Below are 15,778 nucleotides of genomic sequence, written 5' to 3'. Positions count from 1 at the left end.
GCGATATTTGTCACGACTCCGTGATTTGACCAACAGCTGATTTTTAGAAAGCAAAGAGCTGGGAGGATACACAATTTTAAGAAGAATAAACATATTTTGCAGTTGTACAAATCTATTTATTAAAATAAAAAAATGGCCGAAACAGACCCGAAATCGGTTCAGGATCTCACAGCAGTGGTAGGTTTGAAAAATGAACGAAATTGTTGTGGTTTGCGAAGCTAGGCTAATGCTAGGCCATGTTTATCTGTTCTACTTAAGATGATTTTGATGCGATATAAACTTTGTTTAACGTTTCGAATTAGATATTTTTTTGATAATATTATTATTGTGTTTTAAAGAAGCAGATTTATTTGTTATAATGTTTTATTTGAACATATTTACATATCTTTGTGCATTTATAAACGCTAGATTAAATGCATGTTTTTCCTAACAGGTGCAGACATTGCTGCAGCAGATGCAGGACAAGTTCCAGACAATGTCAGACCAGATCATCGGGAGAAATATCCTTTCTTGTTTTTTTTATAGAGCTATAGATTTTTTCCAAGTAGGCACCAGTCTCCGATATACTGTACCTCAAATTTTAAGATCACAGCAAGCTATTTAGAGGTGTTTAAGTAAGGTTACTTCACATTTAGCTATGCTTTATTATTTAAATAGTATTGGAAGCCAATTTCCGCCACATAAGAAAAGAAAAAGCAAGCTTTTGTAAATCATAATGACAAAAGTCGAAATTTTACCATACTAAGTCATAATTGATATGCAGTTTAAATTACGTCATAATGAATCGAAATGGTGACTTACAAAGTTAGGATTAAAATTGACTTTAGGGTCCAAAGATTAGGGTCCAATTCTCATTATTTACTGACTATTAACTACGACTTTTTCCTCAATAAACTCCTAATTACTGCTTATTGATAGTCAGGTAGTTGCTAAGTTTAGGTATTGGGTAGGGTAAAGGGATGTAGAATATAATCATGCAGAATATGTGATTTATAAGTATTAATAAACAGCCAATATCCTAGTAATATGCATGCTAATAACTTAACTAGTTGATAGTAAGAATTGGACTTTTACTCCCTTAATGACTTGCGTAATTTTTTCGTCTTATAAATAACACTTACTTTGTCTTATGACTTTTAATGTCATAATGAAGATTTACCAAAGCATGATTCTATGTCATAGAATTGAGTCTCTGTCATTAATCATAGATATATTGTAGAATTCAAATAAAGGTTTTAAAATAAAAATGTTGCCATATTCAAATAAAGTGTCACTAATTATTAAACTAGTATGTTCAACTATTTGTCAGCCTCTTACATGTCTGCATCTCAAAGAGATTGCAGAATTCAAGCGACAAATGAGAATATGTTTTATAAACAAAGCTCACTCAGCAAGTTTTCTGCATCCCTCCGCTACCCCCGTTCCTCACTCTCGGCTGGGGATATACAGGGGAGACCAGAGTTTGGGCTAAATTTCAAGCTCAGAGCCCTCGATCCCCTTAGACAGCACGCCAAATACGCTTATTATATTTTATTGCATTTATAAAAAAAAGGTTCAGAACCCAAGGCTCTATCGCTGTTCCCTCAATTGTGTACAGTGTCTTTGGGCGGATTGCCAGCAACAGCCATTAGGATTGTTTGTGATTTTGTCTTAGTGACTTAGGAGTCCTCTTTGACTACTAACGTGTCGTAGATTTAGAGGCTACTTTTAACACTAAAATGCTTTGTGAAATACTCCAAAATTAGGACTGACAAGCACATTATTTTTAAGAGTTTCTCCTAAATCTGCAATTAAGGAGCTACTTTTAGCCTTACAATGTTTTGTGAATACTGCCTCAGGTGTATAAATGTGTCAAACTGTCAATATTGGAGAGATTAATCCAGGTCTTTAACCATTAAAATGCCACAACCACCAATATTGAACTGGACGGTCGGGGATCTTATGCTAATCTCTGCTGAAAGTACGACAAGACAACCACATCATCAAAATCCTATCGCCTAAACTCTACTAAAATACAAATGCATGATTGGTTTAATTCAGTACTATTAGATTGGAAGTTTAGAATGCACACTTTTGTTTACATATCAAAATCATAAGCAAATATTCTTTTAGCCTCTCACTTAATATGTGGGTTATCACCTGTACTAGTTCCCATCTTCCTTAACAAGATTCACTTGATGAAATGAGCACCCGCATCGATGATCTAGAGAAGAACATAGCAGACCTGATGACTCAGGCAGGAGTGGAAGAGAATGAAGGAGAGAACAAGGTCAAAGAGGAAGGAGAGGCCTCCTAGTAGAGGTAGTTTAATTTGATTTCTATTGTTTAAAAGTACTTTAGGTTTGATTCTAAATGGCATTTAATTCTGGCATACTGTAGTAAAACGCACTTATCTTTCACAGGATGCTGAGAAGACACTAGACACACTATTCAGGAGCAGCAAGATTTTCTCTATGGTGACTAACATATTTTGGTTTGATGTGATGCTTTTTTAAAAATATTTAGCAGGAATTCAAGTCAGTCTTAATGCTGTGACTATATGCTACCCTTTTTCCTTTATGGACTGCAAATCACTTTTTAAACATGACATCCAACTGTAGAAACGAACCCTGCATTACTGTAACAACAGCACTAGCCCAAGTGCCAACCTAACACCATTCCTGTTCAAATAAATTTGTTGTTGAATTAAAGTTGTTTCTTAAAACCTGTGCCCTCATCTCTCTATGTTTGTAGATTTATTAAACCATTCACTATTTTACCTCCATTTATTTGCTGGCAGGGGCAAGTTAAACATGTCAAAGAATCATATCTTGACATGCAAATGACAAAATGAAAGTGTATGCCTCAAATACACTAACAGGGTGAATTCTTGGAAATGTAGAATTACTATATGACTGTGTTATAATTGGTCAATATGTAAGCTGGGTAAGTTGATGATTAATGCCTTGACACCTTAGAAATTATAAAGTCAAGTCACACCATTATCAAAGACTGAAGTTTTTTTCTTTTTCTTTCATGAAATGTCTCATTTTAAATCAGAAAAAAAAAAGAGTTGTAGTTATGTATATTGGTGAATTACATTGGGTCTAAACAGATCAGTCTCAAAAAAAATCTGTCAAGAACATGTCTGCATTTTGCCCCAAGATAAATAAAAATATTTTCACAAAAAAAAAAAAAAAAAAACGAATTCAATAATAGTTTAGATTAAATTGAAAAAGTATTCATACATCATGCCAGTATATGTCACATAGAATTTAATTTATGGTGTTTTTAATAATAATAAAAGAAGAACATCTATTAAAATGAATTCTGGACCAGAGGGCTTTCATTACTGTGTTATGTTTCACATTATAATTAGAATAATTGTGATAATGTCACACTGCAACAACAACAAAAAATCCTTATGGTAAAAAAAATAAAAAAATAATTTCTTTCTGATTTTGAGGTGAAATGTAAAACATTTGTCTCCCAAAAAACTTTTGTGGTCATTTACACACACACACACACACACAAAAGGACTTAAAAGGTTTCCCTACAAGGAATGAACATTTATTGAACTCTTAAAATAATTTAGAACAGCTGAATTTGATTAAACAATATATATGTATATATATATAAAAAAACTATATAAAAATTGCCAACAATATCACCAAAGAACATGGCTGCACAATTCAGTTAACAGTTTCGATTACAATATATGTTTGCATAAAACATTGTGTTGAATTGAAAAATGACCAAATCCCACTCAGAACACAAAGTCATGTTCAGTCATGTCGACAGCCCAGGCAAACTTATCCCTTAGGGATTTGTTGTAAATTTTATCCAGTGTCACCTCCATGTTCTTACACCTAGAAGCAGAAAATAAAGTAAAACACTGAAATAATCGTTTTGATATAATATATAACAAAACTATCAGTATAGCATGTTTGTGTGTTTGAGTGTGACATCATCACCAGGCCACGGTGATGCGTGGATCCAGGTAGTTGAGTTTGGAGGTGCCCAGGGCGATCTGTTTGTTCTCCTCTCTGTCTGTAGCCTGAACCTCCATCTTCAGCAGCTGTTCCTCACACCTCTGCACAGCTTTCTTCTTCTTCTCCACCACACTGAACACAAACACAGTATACCATACTCATGTATATAAACGATTCCAAAGGCTGGAAGAGCAAATAAACGCCGTTTTTCTGGAATGAGATACTGACATGAGCAGCTTGTTGTCTGAGCTCCCCTTGGCTTCTTTCTTGGCCTGCTTTAGCTCTTTCTTAGCCAAGTCCAGCTGCTCTTTCCTGCTGTCAATCTAAAAGGAGCAAGAGAAGAGAGAAAAAACAAACCTAATAAAACCGCATCACATTTAAACATTTCTTTCATGTTTTTTAAATGTTTCTTCTTTTACTATTCAGTCTTATCTCCAGTACCTTTGCCTGCAGGTTAGCCATAGATTGATCGAAGGTCTTTGGCGGCGCCCGCTGATGGTTACATAGAATTGCAACCGCATTTGGCGGCGCCCGCTGATGGTTACATAGAATTGCAACCGCACGGTTTGCCCTGTTGTAAGAGAGCAACTTCTCCACCGCATTATCCTTCACTGTAAGAATGACACATTTAACACACACATACAGAACGAGAGAGAGTGAGAAGATATGTTGAGTTACAGATGCATTTAAATGTTAGATTCCTCCTTCAGCAATCATGTCACATCCATTTGAACAAAATAACTATTTAAAACAATTACTTATTAACATTACTAGTACTAAGTACAATGCAACTAAGTCACCTTAAAATAAAGTGTAACCCAAAATTATACAAAAAAGGAAGATATCATATTTCACCCCTGTATAAATAAAATGGTTATTTTTATTACTGTAATACTGTAATCATCCCATTCAAATCAGAGCTATTTTAGTTTTATTATAATATTCTTATAATAGTTATTATTAATTTTTATTAATTTTGTCATTTGCTTTTGTTAGTTGATTATTATTATTTTTTAAATATTGCTATTTAGGTATAATTAATTTTATTTCTATTTCAGTTTTAGTTATAGTTTTTATTAATTTTCATTTAATAAGTGCTTCAACTTTTACATTTCAGTTTATTGCCAAGGCAACATTTCTAATTTTAATTTATTTTTATTATTAGTTTTCAACTAATATTTATATTTTATTTTACATTTATTTCAATAAACAGTAATATTTTAATAGTTTTAGTTAATGATAATAACCCTGATTTGAATACAATGATTTTAAAATTAAAATTGAAATTGAACAAGGCAGTACATAGATAAAGTATTAATTTAAATAGAATAGCCTACATTTATTTTTCCCCCATTAAAATAAGAATGAGATATTCACATTACAGTAATAAATAATTGTAATAAAAATAAATAATTATAATTATAAATTCATTCTTAATAACTATAAAACAAGGTTTCATTCGCTATATTTCTGGGTTGAAATAATCACCTACACATTCATCAAAAAACATTTGAGGTTCATTATAATTAACATTTTCATTCTAATAGAATATTATTAAGTATCATAATGCTTCTAACGTGAAATAAATACAGAGCTGAAAATGTTTCAAATGGATGATTCAAGGACTTTAAACAAGCTTCTCTGTATAAATGTGTAAATTACAAGCCAACATGCGGACCACTTACACGCGCAGCACGTGGCACCTGATGGGCGAGACCCTGCCACACACTGAGCTGATTTAATTAGAGCTTGTAGCGGATGCAGAAAACAGATTCCCTCTCAGCGGCGCTCAGACACCTCAGCAATACACACACATCACACCAACCCCAGCATTGCACACACATCACATGCACAGACTGCAGCACTCACTCCAGAGATACTCAGATAGTTACACCTCAGTAATTAATGATGAGAATCCTATTTACACAGCTAGCGGCACAACAGACAAGAACATGTCCGTCATCCAGCGATCTCTTCCATGTTAATAAACAGTCTTTGTTCTAACTATTTATGACTATGGCAAACAAAGAGAAACAGGTAGTTTTGCCAGACAGTAATATAATAATATAGTAAAAAAAAGTAATATTTTTTACAGTTGTATATACTGTCACTTGTTTTATTAAAAAATATTAATTTGTTTATTAATTTATTAATTAATATATATATATATATATATATATATATATATATATATATATATATATATATATATATATATATATATATATATATATATATATATATATATATATATATATATATATAAACTCATCCATCCTTATTTAACAGTTAGTTTTACAGTTAGTAATCTGGACGAGTTGTTATATATTGTCCAAATCTGATTAGTGGTTCAAGTAATTTGCACTAAACACTTATATATAGTAAGTATTTTGCAATATAGGGTTTTCCTGAACAAACATAAAAGCATTTAAAAACTTTCTAATCTGACTAAGTCTAACTGAATCCAGATGTTTGAGCAGTTTATAGCTTATACTTTGAGGTTTGGGCTCCATACATCTTTATGGGCAGTACCATAGGAAAAACTTGAACAAAACTCAATGTAAAACATTTATTTTTAGTTAAGCTACTGAAACTAAACTAAAATGTAACTGGGATAACTGACATTAAACTATTTTCATGACTCCAAAACTAACTAAAATAAAATAATTCTAAAATAATTCAAATTGTTTTAAATTAAATTTTAAAACTTGAGACAAAGAACAAAAACTCTACACAGCAATAGCACTAGACTGTGCTGAGAAATGGTTAACATTAACTTAAAATATTAAAATTAAAACCTAATTAAAAACTAATCAAATTAAGCTAAACTTTGAAAATAAAAGAAATAAAACCAGTGCAATTAATTAATACAAATAGAAATGTAAAATTAAAAAGACTAAATGAAAAAAGCAGAAATAAAAACTGTATAATAATTAAGTTATACAAAAAATGAAATAATAACCCCGATGGACAATCAGTGACTCAACTCCAGACTCAAACACTGATGTGAAACTGCGGCCAGTCACGCTGCATGCTCGCAGACTAGAAACTTGGTTGATTATAATGTCACTTGCTTGAGTTTAGACACACTGTCATACTAACAATAACCATATGTTCCTGTGGACTCACAGTTGTCAAAATGTACGTTTTGTTTTTCAACACTCTGACAGCAATCCATACTGGCATCATATTTGAGTGATCTTAGCAAATGTTTCTAATTCACATCCATACTGACGGCATGGCTAAACATCTGGAAACTGTACAAGTTGTCTTGAAGCTGAATATATTCACTTGAAGTTTGACTGATAGAATGCTAGAGAGAGAAAGAGAGGCAGAAAAACAAGGCACTCACTGTTGCTGAGTTCTTTCAGCTGTTGCTGCAGGGTTATAGAGGCGTTGTATGTCCTAAAAACCTTTGCAGTCAATCCTGGCATGAGGGAACTCAGATGTTTATTCAGCACTTGAGTCTGTGTAGACAAAAACAAGATATTAAAAGGTAGTATTCACACACAAAAGCAGAACAATCTAAATATTTTACCATCCACCTTCACTGCAAACCCCTAGATGGCGCTTTTGCCTTGATTGTCTAGAAATAAATATACTACACACACACACACACAAAAAAGATGTCTCAAAGAGCAGTTCTCAACAGAGCAAGCTTCGTACCAACTTTAATGGATTTATGAGTGCAGGAGTATGGACTTTATGTTCCAGACATAAAGAAAACATATCCATTAAAATCTGCTACTACATCGCATGTACCGTCATCATCCGCGACCAACAAGTGCATGCACACTTACATCAGACTCAAACGTCTAAATTGAAAAATCCTTTTTCACTTTTCTTTTAAAACCGAAAGTACAAATATTCACTTCAGAAACCGTGGTTTTGTGTGACCCAGGGGAAGGTGTCACACGCATCTGTATTCTAAATGAAGCTAGATGTGATATCTTTAAAGATACTACCGGTAAATGCTAATGATACTGGTTGTGTGCTAGCATGTCAACCACTGCTAATGTTCAGCACTTGTGCTGCCGTCTGATGACGCGCATGGCAAGGTGCTTGAAGCATGTTGAATATGTTGGTCTGTTCAGCTCTGTTCACCAAGGAACACTGTGACATTTGGGTTAGGACACCCTATGGCAAGCCGTTTTGACTTTGAAGCATTAGCAGGATATGAATTTGTAATATCAAAAATGAAAATTTTCTAGGGATGCGCGATATATTGGCCACCATATCGGTATATCGGCCCAATAAGAAAATTTGGCTGATATATTATAGTTGTATGATTGGCTATCTGTGATAAATCTACTGGCATACTGACTGGTGATGAGATGGAATTAGATGCTTGAGCTACAGCAATGATGTTAGGTGAAATGGTGAGGCTTGGAGCTCTGGATAATGCATCAGGTACCACATTACACTGACCTTTTCTGTACTTAACAGTGAAGTGAAATCCTTGTAGTCTTATGGTCCATCTGATGAGACATGATGATGGTTTGGGGTGTTGAAATGCCCATGTCAAAATTAGCTGGTTATCAACAGTCTACACCCATTATTGAACCTGGCTACATGATGGGCATCGATCTCAAGGGGCCTTTTCCAAAAAGTGTCAAACAAAACGAGTATCTACTTGTTATCGTGGATTATTGTTCTAAGTGGGTGGAGATGTTTCCCCTGAGGTCTGCTAAAACCCCTTAGATAGCCCGAATTCTGGTAGAGGAGATATTTACCAGATGGGGAACGCCAGCCTACCTGGTCTCAGATCGTGGTGCACAATTCACCTCTCAACTCCTCGGTCAGGTGTGCAAGCAGTGGGGAGTCATTCAAAAACTGACCACAGCCTACCATCCCCAAACTAATCTTATGGAGAGAGTCAATCGAAACTTGAAGACCATGATTGCCTCTTACGTCGGAGACCACCATAAGCTTTGGGATAGATGGATTGCCAAATTCAGGTTTGCTATTCAGCCTACCACGAAACCACAGGTTTTACACCTGCTGAAGTAGCGCTTGGACGTAAATTAAAAGGTCCAATGGAGAGAGCTCTACATAAACCGCCTGACCCTAATAACCCTGCATATCCCATCCTTGACAGACAACAAGAACTCCTTACTATTGTGAAGGAGAATGTGAACCGAGCCCAAGCTAAGCAAAAGCGATACTGTGATCAGCATCGCAAGCCAGTGCATAATGTCCTTCAGCTGAAACACTTCAGATGCACACTGAATGCATGATGGTTTTGAATTACTTGAAATATGATTGGAATCATTTCAAAAAAGGAAAATATAGTTCAGTGCAATATGTGAAGCGCAAGTCTGTCATACAGGCTAAGGCTACATAAAATTATAATGAGAACATCATTATAATTGTGTGTTTGGGGCATGGATTTAATGGTGAGACTTGTGTTTGTTTAATCAGGCTTTCAAAAAGTATATAAAAATTTGGATTCCGATTTATTAGCGAATATATCGGTTGTCGGCTTTCAAATATAAAGAATTATCGGTTATCGGCATCGACCAAAATTTTCATATCAGTGCATCCCTACAATTTTCAGTGTTAAAATGCTAATTCCTGATATCAGAAATTGGATTTTTACTAGTAACAATGGTAATTTATGATATCAGGAATTACATTTCCACTTGTAAAAATGTGAATTTTTGATATCCGCAATTGTATTTTTACTAGTTAAATGTCACTATAGGCTGCCATTCAAATTCAATTGTTGATATCAAGAACTGATTTCTTACTAGTTGAAATTCCAATTTCACAATGAGAAACTCAGAAAATACAATTCTTACTAGTAAAAATCATATTTTTTTATTTCAATAATTACTTTGTAACTAGTAAAAATATAAATTCCTGATATCAAGAATTAGCATTTTAACACATTTGTTTTGTCACACTGAATTACATTAACTATTGAAAATGTAATTGCTGAGATCACACATTCATATCCTGCGAATGATTAAAAGTCTAAACGGCTTGCCATAGACACCCAGTGACTCAAAGGAATTCAGGCAAAGGTTTAGGTGTGTGTGTTAAGTGTTTACCCAAGCTATACTTCTAGGAACACAACTGCTGCACAATGTCCTCCAATGTTAGGTAAACCTGACAAAGTACTTTTTGGGACATTGGCAAAAAGGCCAAAAATATTGAAAAAAAAGGCACTGTATTGTTGATTTATTTGTATACAAACAGTGAGATACAAAACAATAATAGAAAGATACAGAAATTACAGACTCAAGCCTTTGGCCATGTCTCAAATGAAATGAAAAACAAAACAAAACGTCCCATGTTATGGTATATTTTCTTCCGTTTTATGGTACGCTGGGGGAAAAGATCTTAAGCGGCTCTCCTATGCAAGCCCCCCTCATTAAAAGTTACAATTTATGTAGCTAGAAAAATGAGTCTGAGTGTATGTAATATATAAAACTGGTGATGGTTCAGCCAAGTTCAAGACATTTTTTTAGCAGCATATATAAACACACACACACACACACACACACGTGAGCTTAAAAGCACAGCTGCATGTAATAAGATTTGCAGCACTTTGTGGAAGAGGGCCAGTATTAGAGTCTCTGCCGCATCCTCCCTCGTTCACCCCTTTGCCCGGCCTTTCGCCATATCAATCGGAAGAGCCCAAAGTACAGATTAACTTCCCCCCTCCATGATGGCCCACCATTACCAACCTGACCTCATCGAGGGGGCACATTTCTCTCTCTGTCACTGTATCTCTCTCACACACACACACAGTTTTTCCAATTTTCTCTCACAATCTGTCTCTCTCTCTGTCCTTCAGCGAGGGCAGAATCCTTTGTCTGCAAAAATTAAGACTGAAATATATATTTTTTAAACGAGCTGAAAAGAAAAACTACCATCCTTTAGTGTGAGCCCGTATGACGCAAGCCTCTCGAGAATCGTATCCCTCAGAATGAAAAATCTATGACTGTCTGCCGCTGTTTCAGAACATTACACTCACATTGAGTCGATCAAAGAGGTCGTCTCCTCCTTGCTTGTTTTCCATGAAAAGCTTGAGGTTTTTGAAAACCTAAAACAGAAAACACATGTTTGCTTGTTTATCATATGCATAGAACAGAGGTTGAGAAAGAAAAAGGAAAAGGAAAGAGGGAGAGGCACTCTCAATTATATTTGACATTTCGCAGAAGTCCTGTTTTTCTCCACTCCTACTAAATAAACCAGCTAAAATATGCATGGAACTAATTAACGGTAGCAGATGTGGTGCTTTTAAATCAGTCTCATTTGAATAACAATCCTTGAGCCAAATGCATGAAGAAGAAAGTAAACAGACCGCTCGCCAAGCAATGACAATTTAGATTTCTGGAATATTTTCCCCCAATTTAACACGGCCGTATGTTAGTAATGATTGATTCATATGCTGACCTTCCTGTCTAATAAGCACACAGAGGGGAGATCGACACTTAACATGATCACATATTCAACACACTCTAATATGACCAAATAATGCGGGTCCAGATCACTAGCGAAAATGCTTCTTTTTGCATTTTTCTAATATAGCTCAACATTTTTCATTACAAATTACATTATCGGCAAAATAGCTTGAGTGAAATTAAATTTATGTGAATTACAGAAAGTATCATTCGTACAAAGACCAAACATACAATGGTGATTAAGTGCAAATTCAGTGAATGGTGAGATTTTACTAAATAAAATGACCCTTCCAGAAAAATAACGTGAGAACGTGATTATGTCTGTTCCATCTGTATCATCTCAGTGAGCTTTAAAGAGTTTTTACATATGCGCACTAAGGTGAATTTAGCGTTTTCAGATGTTTCAGTGTTGGCAGAGAAACGAAAGCGCCGTTTTAATATGTATCCGGATTAATGTAAACATAACCTTAATTTTTAAAATGAGGTGTTGAATCATATATTTCATGTGATCTCAGACTTCAGGACATAGATAGATTCATACAAAAAGTTTGCTATTCAAACAAACTTGTTATTCTATAAAAAAGGAAAATGAACAGCAGCGTACTGATGGTAATGCAGCCACAGACGTGGAATCAAGTTCCAAAGGCTTTAATTGTTATTCATTATGTCGTAATGCGGTGATGAGAAAGTGGGGGTCGGTTTTCACAATACCTGCAATTATATCTGACATTTCCGCTAAGTCTGCCTGACGCCAAATAAACTTACAAGATATTCAGAAACTAATTAATTTTCACTTGATGAGCTTCTTTCAAATGTTCTCATTTACATTTTGACACCTATGCAAGCAAACAAGATCTAGCGGCTGAGTACAGCACACGTCTCACGGCCCCTCTAGCCTGACCTGCACGCTAGCGAACAGTGGAGAAACCGTACTTTCTACAGCTACGAGTTGTGTTAAAATAATAACCCACCTGTTATGACTAAAATGATCATACATGAGGTAATTGATAAATGCGATGAATCCAATTTGCACTAGATTTGCATTTCCATTTGGAAGTGTTTTAGTTAAGCTTGTGTCGTTCCATTGTTAATTCATGTAAGAAATGTAAATGTATGCCAGCACAATCTGTCTACTTTTAAAATGTTCTTACCCTTTTGGCCACAGGAACCTTGTTGTAGTAGCGGATGCAATCTTTACCCAGGAAATCGAACTCTACCACACACTTTTGCCCATCTAGTGTGTCGTGTAAAGTGATGTGCTCCACGCGTAGTGAGCAGCAACCCACGGTGTCTGCCGTCTCACCCTCTTCCTTTTCATTACCTGCTCTCAGAGCCAGCTGAAGAGTTTAACACACACAGACACATGCTTCATAAAGTCATGACACTGGATCTTCAGAACATCTTAGAGTCAATGCTCAGCTGCTTGTGAACATGTTTGGACATGACAGTGGACTGAAAGCTGCAGTATGGTATTGAGTGTAATAAGAAAAGACTCTGAACACCTTTGATACTGATGTAACCTTTGATCCAGTATCTCCACACAGAACTAGGATTTGTGTGAGTGTGTGTGTGCGCGCGTGTTTTTATAAACTGATGAAAAGGTGTTTGCCATCCAAAAATATATGTCACACTATAAGATCTAAAAAAAAACTTTTTTTTATTTAAAAAAAGAAATATTTTTTAATTTTGAGATATGAAGTTGAATTTGAATAGTCATATTGTGAAATATAGTTTCATTGTGACAAGTCGCAATTGTGAGATAAGAATTCACAATAATGAAAAAGTCCCATTTGAGACATTTGCTATTATGAAATTATGGAGGGGCGGGACATTTCCAGAACACGCGCTACGCGGTGCCAATCATGCCACACCGGGCCAGCTAACCAATCACAGCACATTTCGTATTTCGGAAGGGGTGGCTTCAATGAAATTGCTGTGTTCGAGACAGACTGGGGAGAGAGGAGATGTAATGATGTAAAATATGTGAACGATAATGCGTTTTTTTAACAATCAAGCATGAAAACATTCTAGTACACCCCAAAAGCCAAATCAAGACTTCGTAAAAAGGCATAATGGACTTTATGACTTAGTACACCTGCAGAAATAGCAAATGCACCATGCCGTCCTCTGTGATATCTCCTCACTCTCTGCTGTTTTTATTCTCACAGGCAGCTTAATTGACGTGAAGTGATTACCAGTACACTCAAACCCTTTGGTCTTTTCCAAAATAAAGCAGTCATGAATGAAAGCCCTCTAATGTGCACAAATTATGTCTGAGCAGCTTGTGTGGCCTGACCTTGTCTATAAAGTAGAGGGCAACGGCTCTCTGGCGTGTGCCCATCTGTTTGGACTTGAGGTCCTCCTGGTACTGGGTTCGGATGGCATCCACACACGACTTCAGTCTACGAGCCACCTCATACTTTTCCCAATCCTTCTCACCCTACGGGAAACAAAATAAATCAAAGTAAAGCAAGGAACTAAATTACATGACATGGGGCAGCTCAGCCTGACACTTCATGAGTGATCTGTCTTCAAGTACCATCTTATTCCAAAGGAACTGACTAAAATCATGAAATGGTGAAAAAATTAAAATCATTTCAAGAGATTTAGAAAAAGTAATCTTAACCCCTTCCCCATCACCCCCAATTTTGGCAAGTGCTGCATACATGAAATGCCCAAAATAAAAAGGTTACTGCTCATAAGTAATTCTGAATAGAAACATAACACACATACATTTAGAAAGCCAACACTTGAGAGTTTATAGTTCAAGACTCAAAATTAACCAGACTGTTATTAATATTGAGATATATAAGCTCAAACATATTTTGAACTAAAATAATCTGGGATCACCAGTGATCCCTGACAGGTAAGGGGTTTTAAAGACTCCACCAAAACAAATGCAAATTTCTTGCCAGCATTTTCAGTGCAATTTTTCTTTCTGCTGAAACAGGAAGTTGGGTCAGAACATCTAAGGGCTTATATTTCAGCTAAAAGTTTAACGTTTACAAGTACATTACTTTAATATAGATTAGGACTGGGTAAAAATAAATAAAAAAAATCTCGATTTGAATTGATTCTCGTTTTTATGAACCGATACCAATTCTTAAATTCCAAGAATCAATATTTTTCTATATGCTGTTTTCAGTTGATGATGAATGAACAGAACATTGTAGCGCCTCGCCACCTCCCATCTAATAAATCCTGAAAACAGGCATTTAAAAAACCTTATTGCATGTTACAGGCAGGTTGTCTGATTCCAGCTACAAGCACTTTAATTTGTACATACAAAAAGTTACTTTGTTGTCACAGCAACAGCATAGTGACCAACATAGTGTAGAATAACTTAACCTTCACACACTAATTCAGTACATAAAAAGCAACAGAAAGCAGACAGATGAATGGACTCGTTTAGGAAAGAAAAGGAAAGCAATGAGGTCGCTGGGAGACGGTGTAGTGAATTTGTTTTGATTTTTAGATTTCTTTAGGTGTCCATCACTAAGTTCTGATGAAATTGATCACTTTTCTTCCTAATTTAATTAGCGAGAGGAAGTGAGTGGAACGAGGGTGAAGATGAGGTGCTGAGCTGAAACTAAGTGAGCGTGATTCGGCAGAACGCGAGAATACACATCAGCTCTGTTTGATTGGCCCAGACTCAGTGCTAAAAGGCAACATCAAATCACATCTATTATTAACAAGGTGACAGAGGCAGACAATCAAGAGGTGAAAAGGACGTGAAGCTGAGTTGTAAATGAAGGGATTTACAGGCAGAGAGAGAAAGGAGAGGGCAATAAGTACATTTTAATCAAGTCAATAGTAAGGAAATATTACCATCACACCACCAGACTTTTTACCAACAGCATGAAGTTGCATCCAGATTGCGGCTTATTCTGACCAAGAATCGCCAATTAATAGAATAAAATAGTTGGGTTGTGGAAGTAAATCTCCATTCATTTTCTCCATAGGGAAATAGATTTTTAATGATAACTTTTAGGCCTTTAAAGACAGACCTACTGCGAGTTCCGAGGTTGTTATTCGATGGTATGCTTTTGTTAAAGCTATCCGTTCACATTATTTCAACTTTAAAAAATCATATTTAACTGCTGTGAATTTGCAGTGAAAACTACATTACCCATGACCCCGTACAGAAAAGTCAACAAGTCTCGGAGAGTAAATCACACCAAAAGAGCTGGCGGGAAATGCCCACTCCCATGAAGCTTCATTTTCAAATGTCATGATTTACCTCATAGCTGGTTGGATTGGTTCAAGGCTTGTAACGCTTTAACAAAGACTAAAAATCCCACCGGGAAAAATGAATTGAAATAAAAATACTTCTGCTAACCAATGCTGCTAAAAAGTGGGCAGGCACTAATGTACTCTATGAAGGAAAAGATTGTC

General features: G+C 35.5%; 2 protein-coding genes across 5 annotated transcripts in view; one reads left to right on the top strand and one right to left on the bottom strand.

The window, feature by feature from the left end:
* hsbp1b (heat shock factor binding protein 1b) lies at window positions 1–2,708 on the top strand. Its single transcript, XM_084409431.1, has 4 exons — window positions 1–177; window positions 434–500; window positions 2,175–2,301; window positions 2,403–2,708. The coding sequence occupies exons 1-3, from the start codon at window positions 133–135 to the stop codon at window positions 2,294–2,296; spliced, it is 234 nt and encodes a 77-aa protein (XP_084265557.1). The 5' UTR covers window positions 1–132; the 3' UTR covers window positions 2,297–2,301; window positions 2,403–2,708.
* Window positions 2,709–3,516: 808 nt separating this feature from the next.
* The window catches only part of LOC311290737 (DNA topoisomerase I, mitochondrial), a 44,947-nt gene continuing 32,685 nt past the window's right edge, over window positions 3,517–15,778 (bottom strand). For 3 of the 4 annotated variants that reach the window (XM_084409423.1, XM_084409422.1, XM_084409424.1), the window contains 8 exons: window positions 13,680–13,823; window positions 12,535–12,720; window positions 10,954–11,022; window positions 7,324–7,438; window positions 4,413–4,582; window positions 4,200–4,294; window positions 3,954–4,103; window positions 3,535–3,848 (listed from right to left, as the gene is read on the bottom strand). In XM_084409423.1, the coding sequence (XP_084265549.1) occupies window positions 3,746–3,848; window positions 3,954–4,103; window positions 4,200–4,294; window positions 4,413–4,582; window positions 7,324–7,438; window positions 10,954–11,022; window positions 12,535–12,720; window positions 13,680–13,823 (1,032 nt within the window). In that variant the 3' untranslated portion in view covers window positions 3,535–3,745. Of the gene's footprint in view, window positions 3,849–3,953; window positions 4,104–4,199; window positions 4,295–4,412; window positions 4,583–7,323; window positions 7,439–10,953; window positions 11,023–12,534; window positions 12,721–13,679; window positions 13,824–15,778 lie in introns of all 4 variants that reach the window. The other variant, XR_014627448.1, reaches the window with a different exon arrangement.

The sequence above is a fragment of the Rutilus rutilus genome (genome assembly GCF_951802725.1).
Source record: "Rutilus rutilus genome assembly, chromosome: 5".
Classification (NCBI taxonomy): domain Eukaryota; kingdom Metazoa; phylum Chordata; class Actinopteri; order Cypriniformes; family Leuciscidae; genus Rutilus; species Rutilus rutilus.
The sequence above is the reverse complement of the archived record's forward strand: the minus strand, read 5'-3'. Positions and strand labels throughout refer to the sequence as shown.

Excerpts from the sequence above, each read along its gene's own strand:
- hsbp1b (XM_084409431.1), top strand. The coding sequence starts at position 133 with ATGGCCGAAACAGACCCGAAATCGGTTCAGGATCTCACAGCAGTG. Across the intron at positions 178-433 it reads TTCAGGATCTCACAGCAGTG|GTGCAGACATTGCTGCAGCA; the intron begins GTAGGTTTGAAA and ends TTTTCCTAACAG. Across the intron at positions 501-2,174 it reads AGACCAGATCATCGGGAGAA|TTGATGAAATGAGCACCCGC; the intron begins ATATCCTTTCTT and ends AACAAGATTCAC.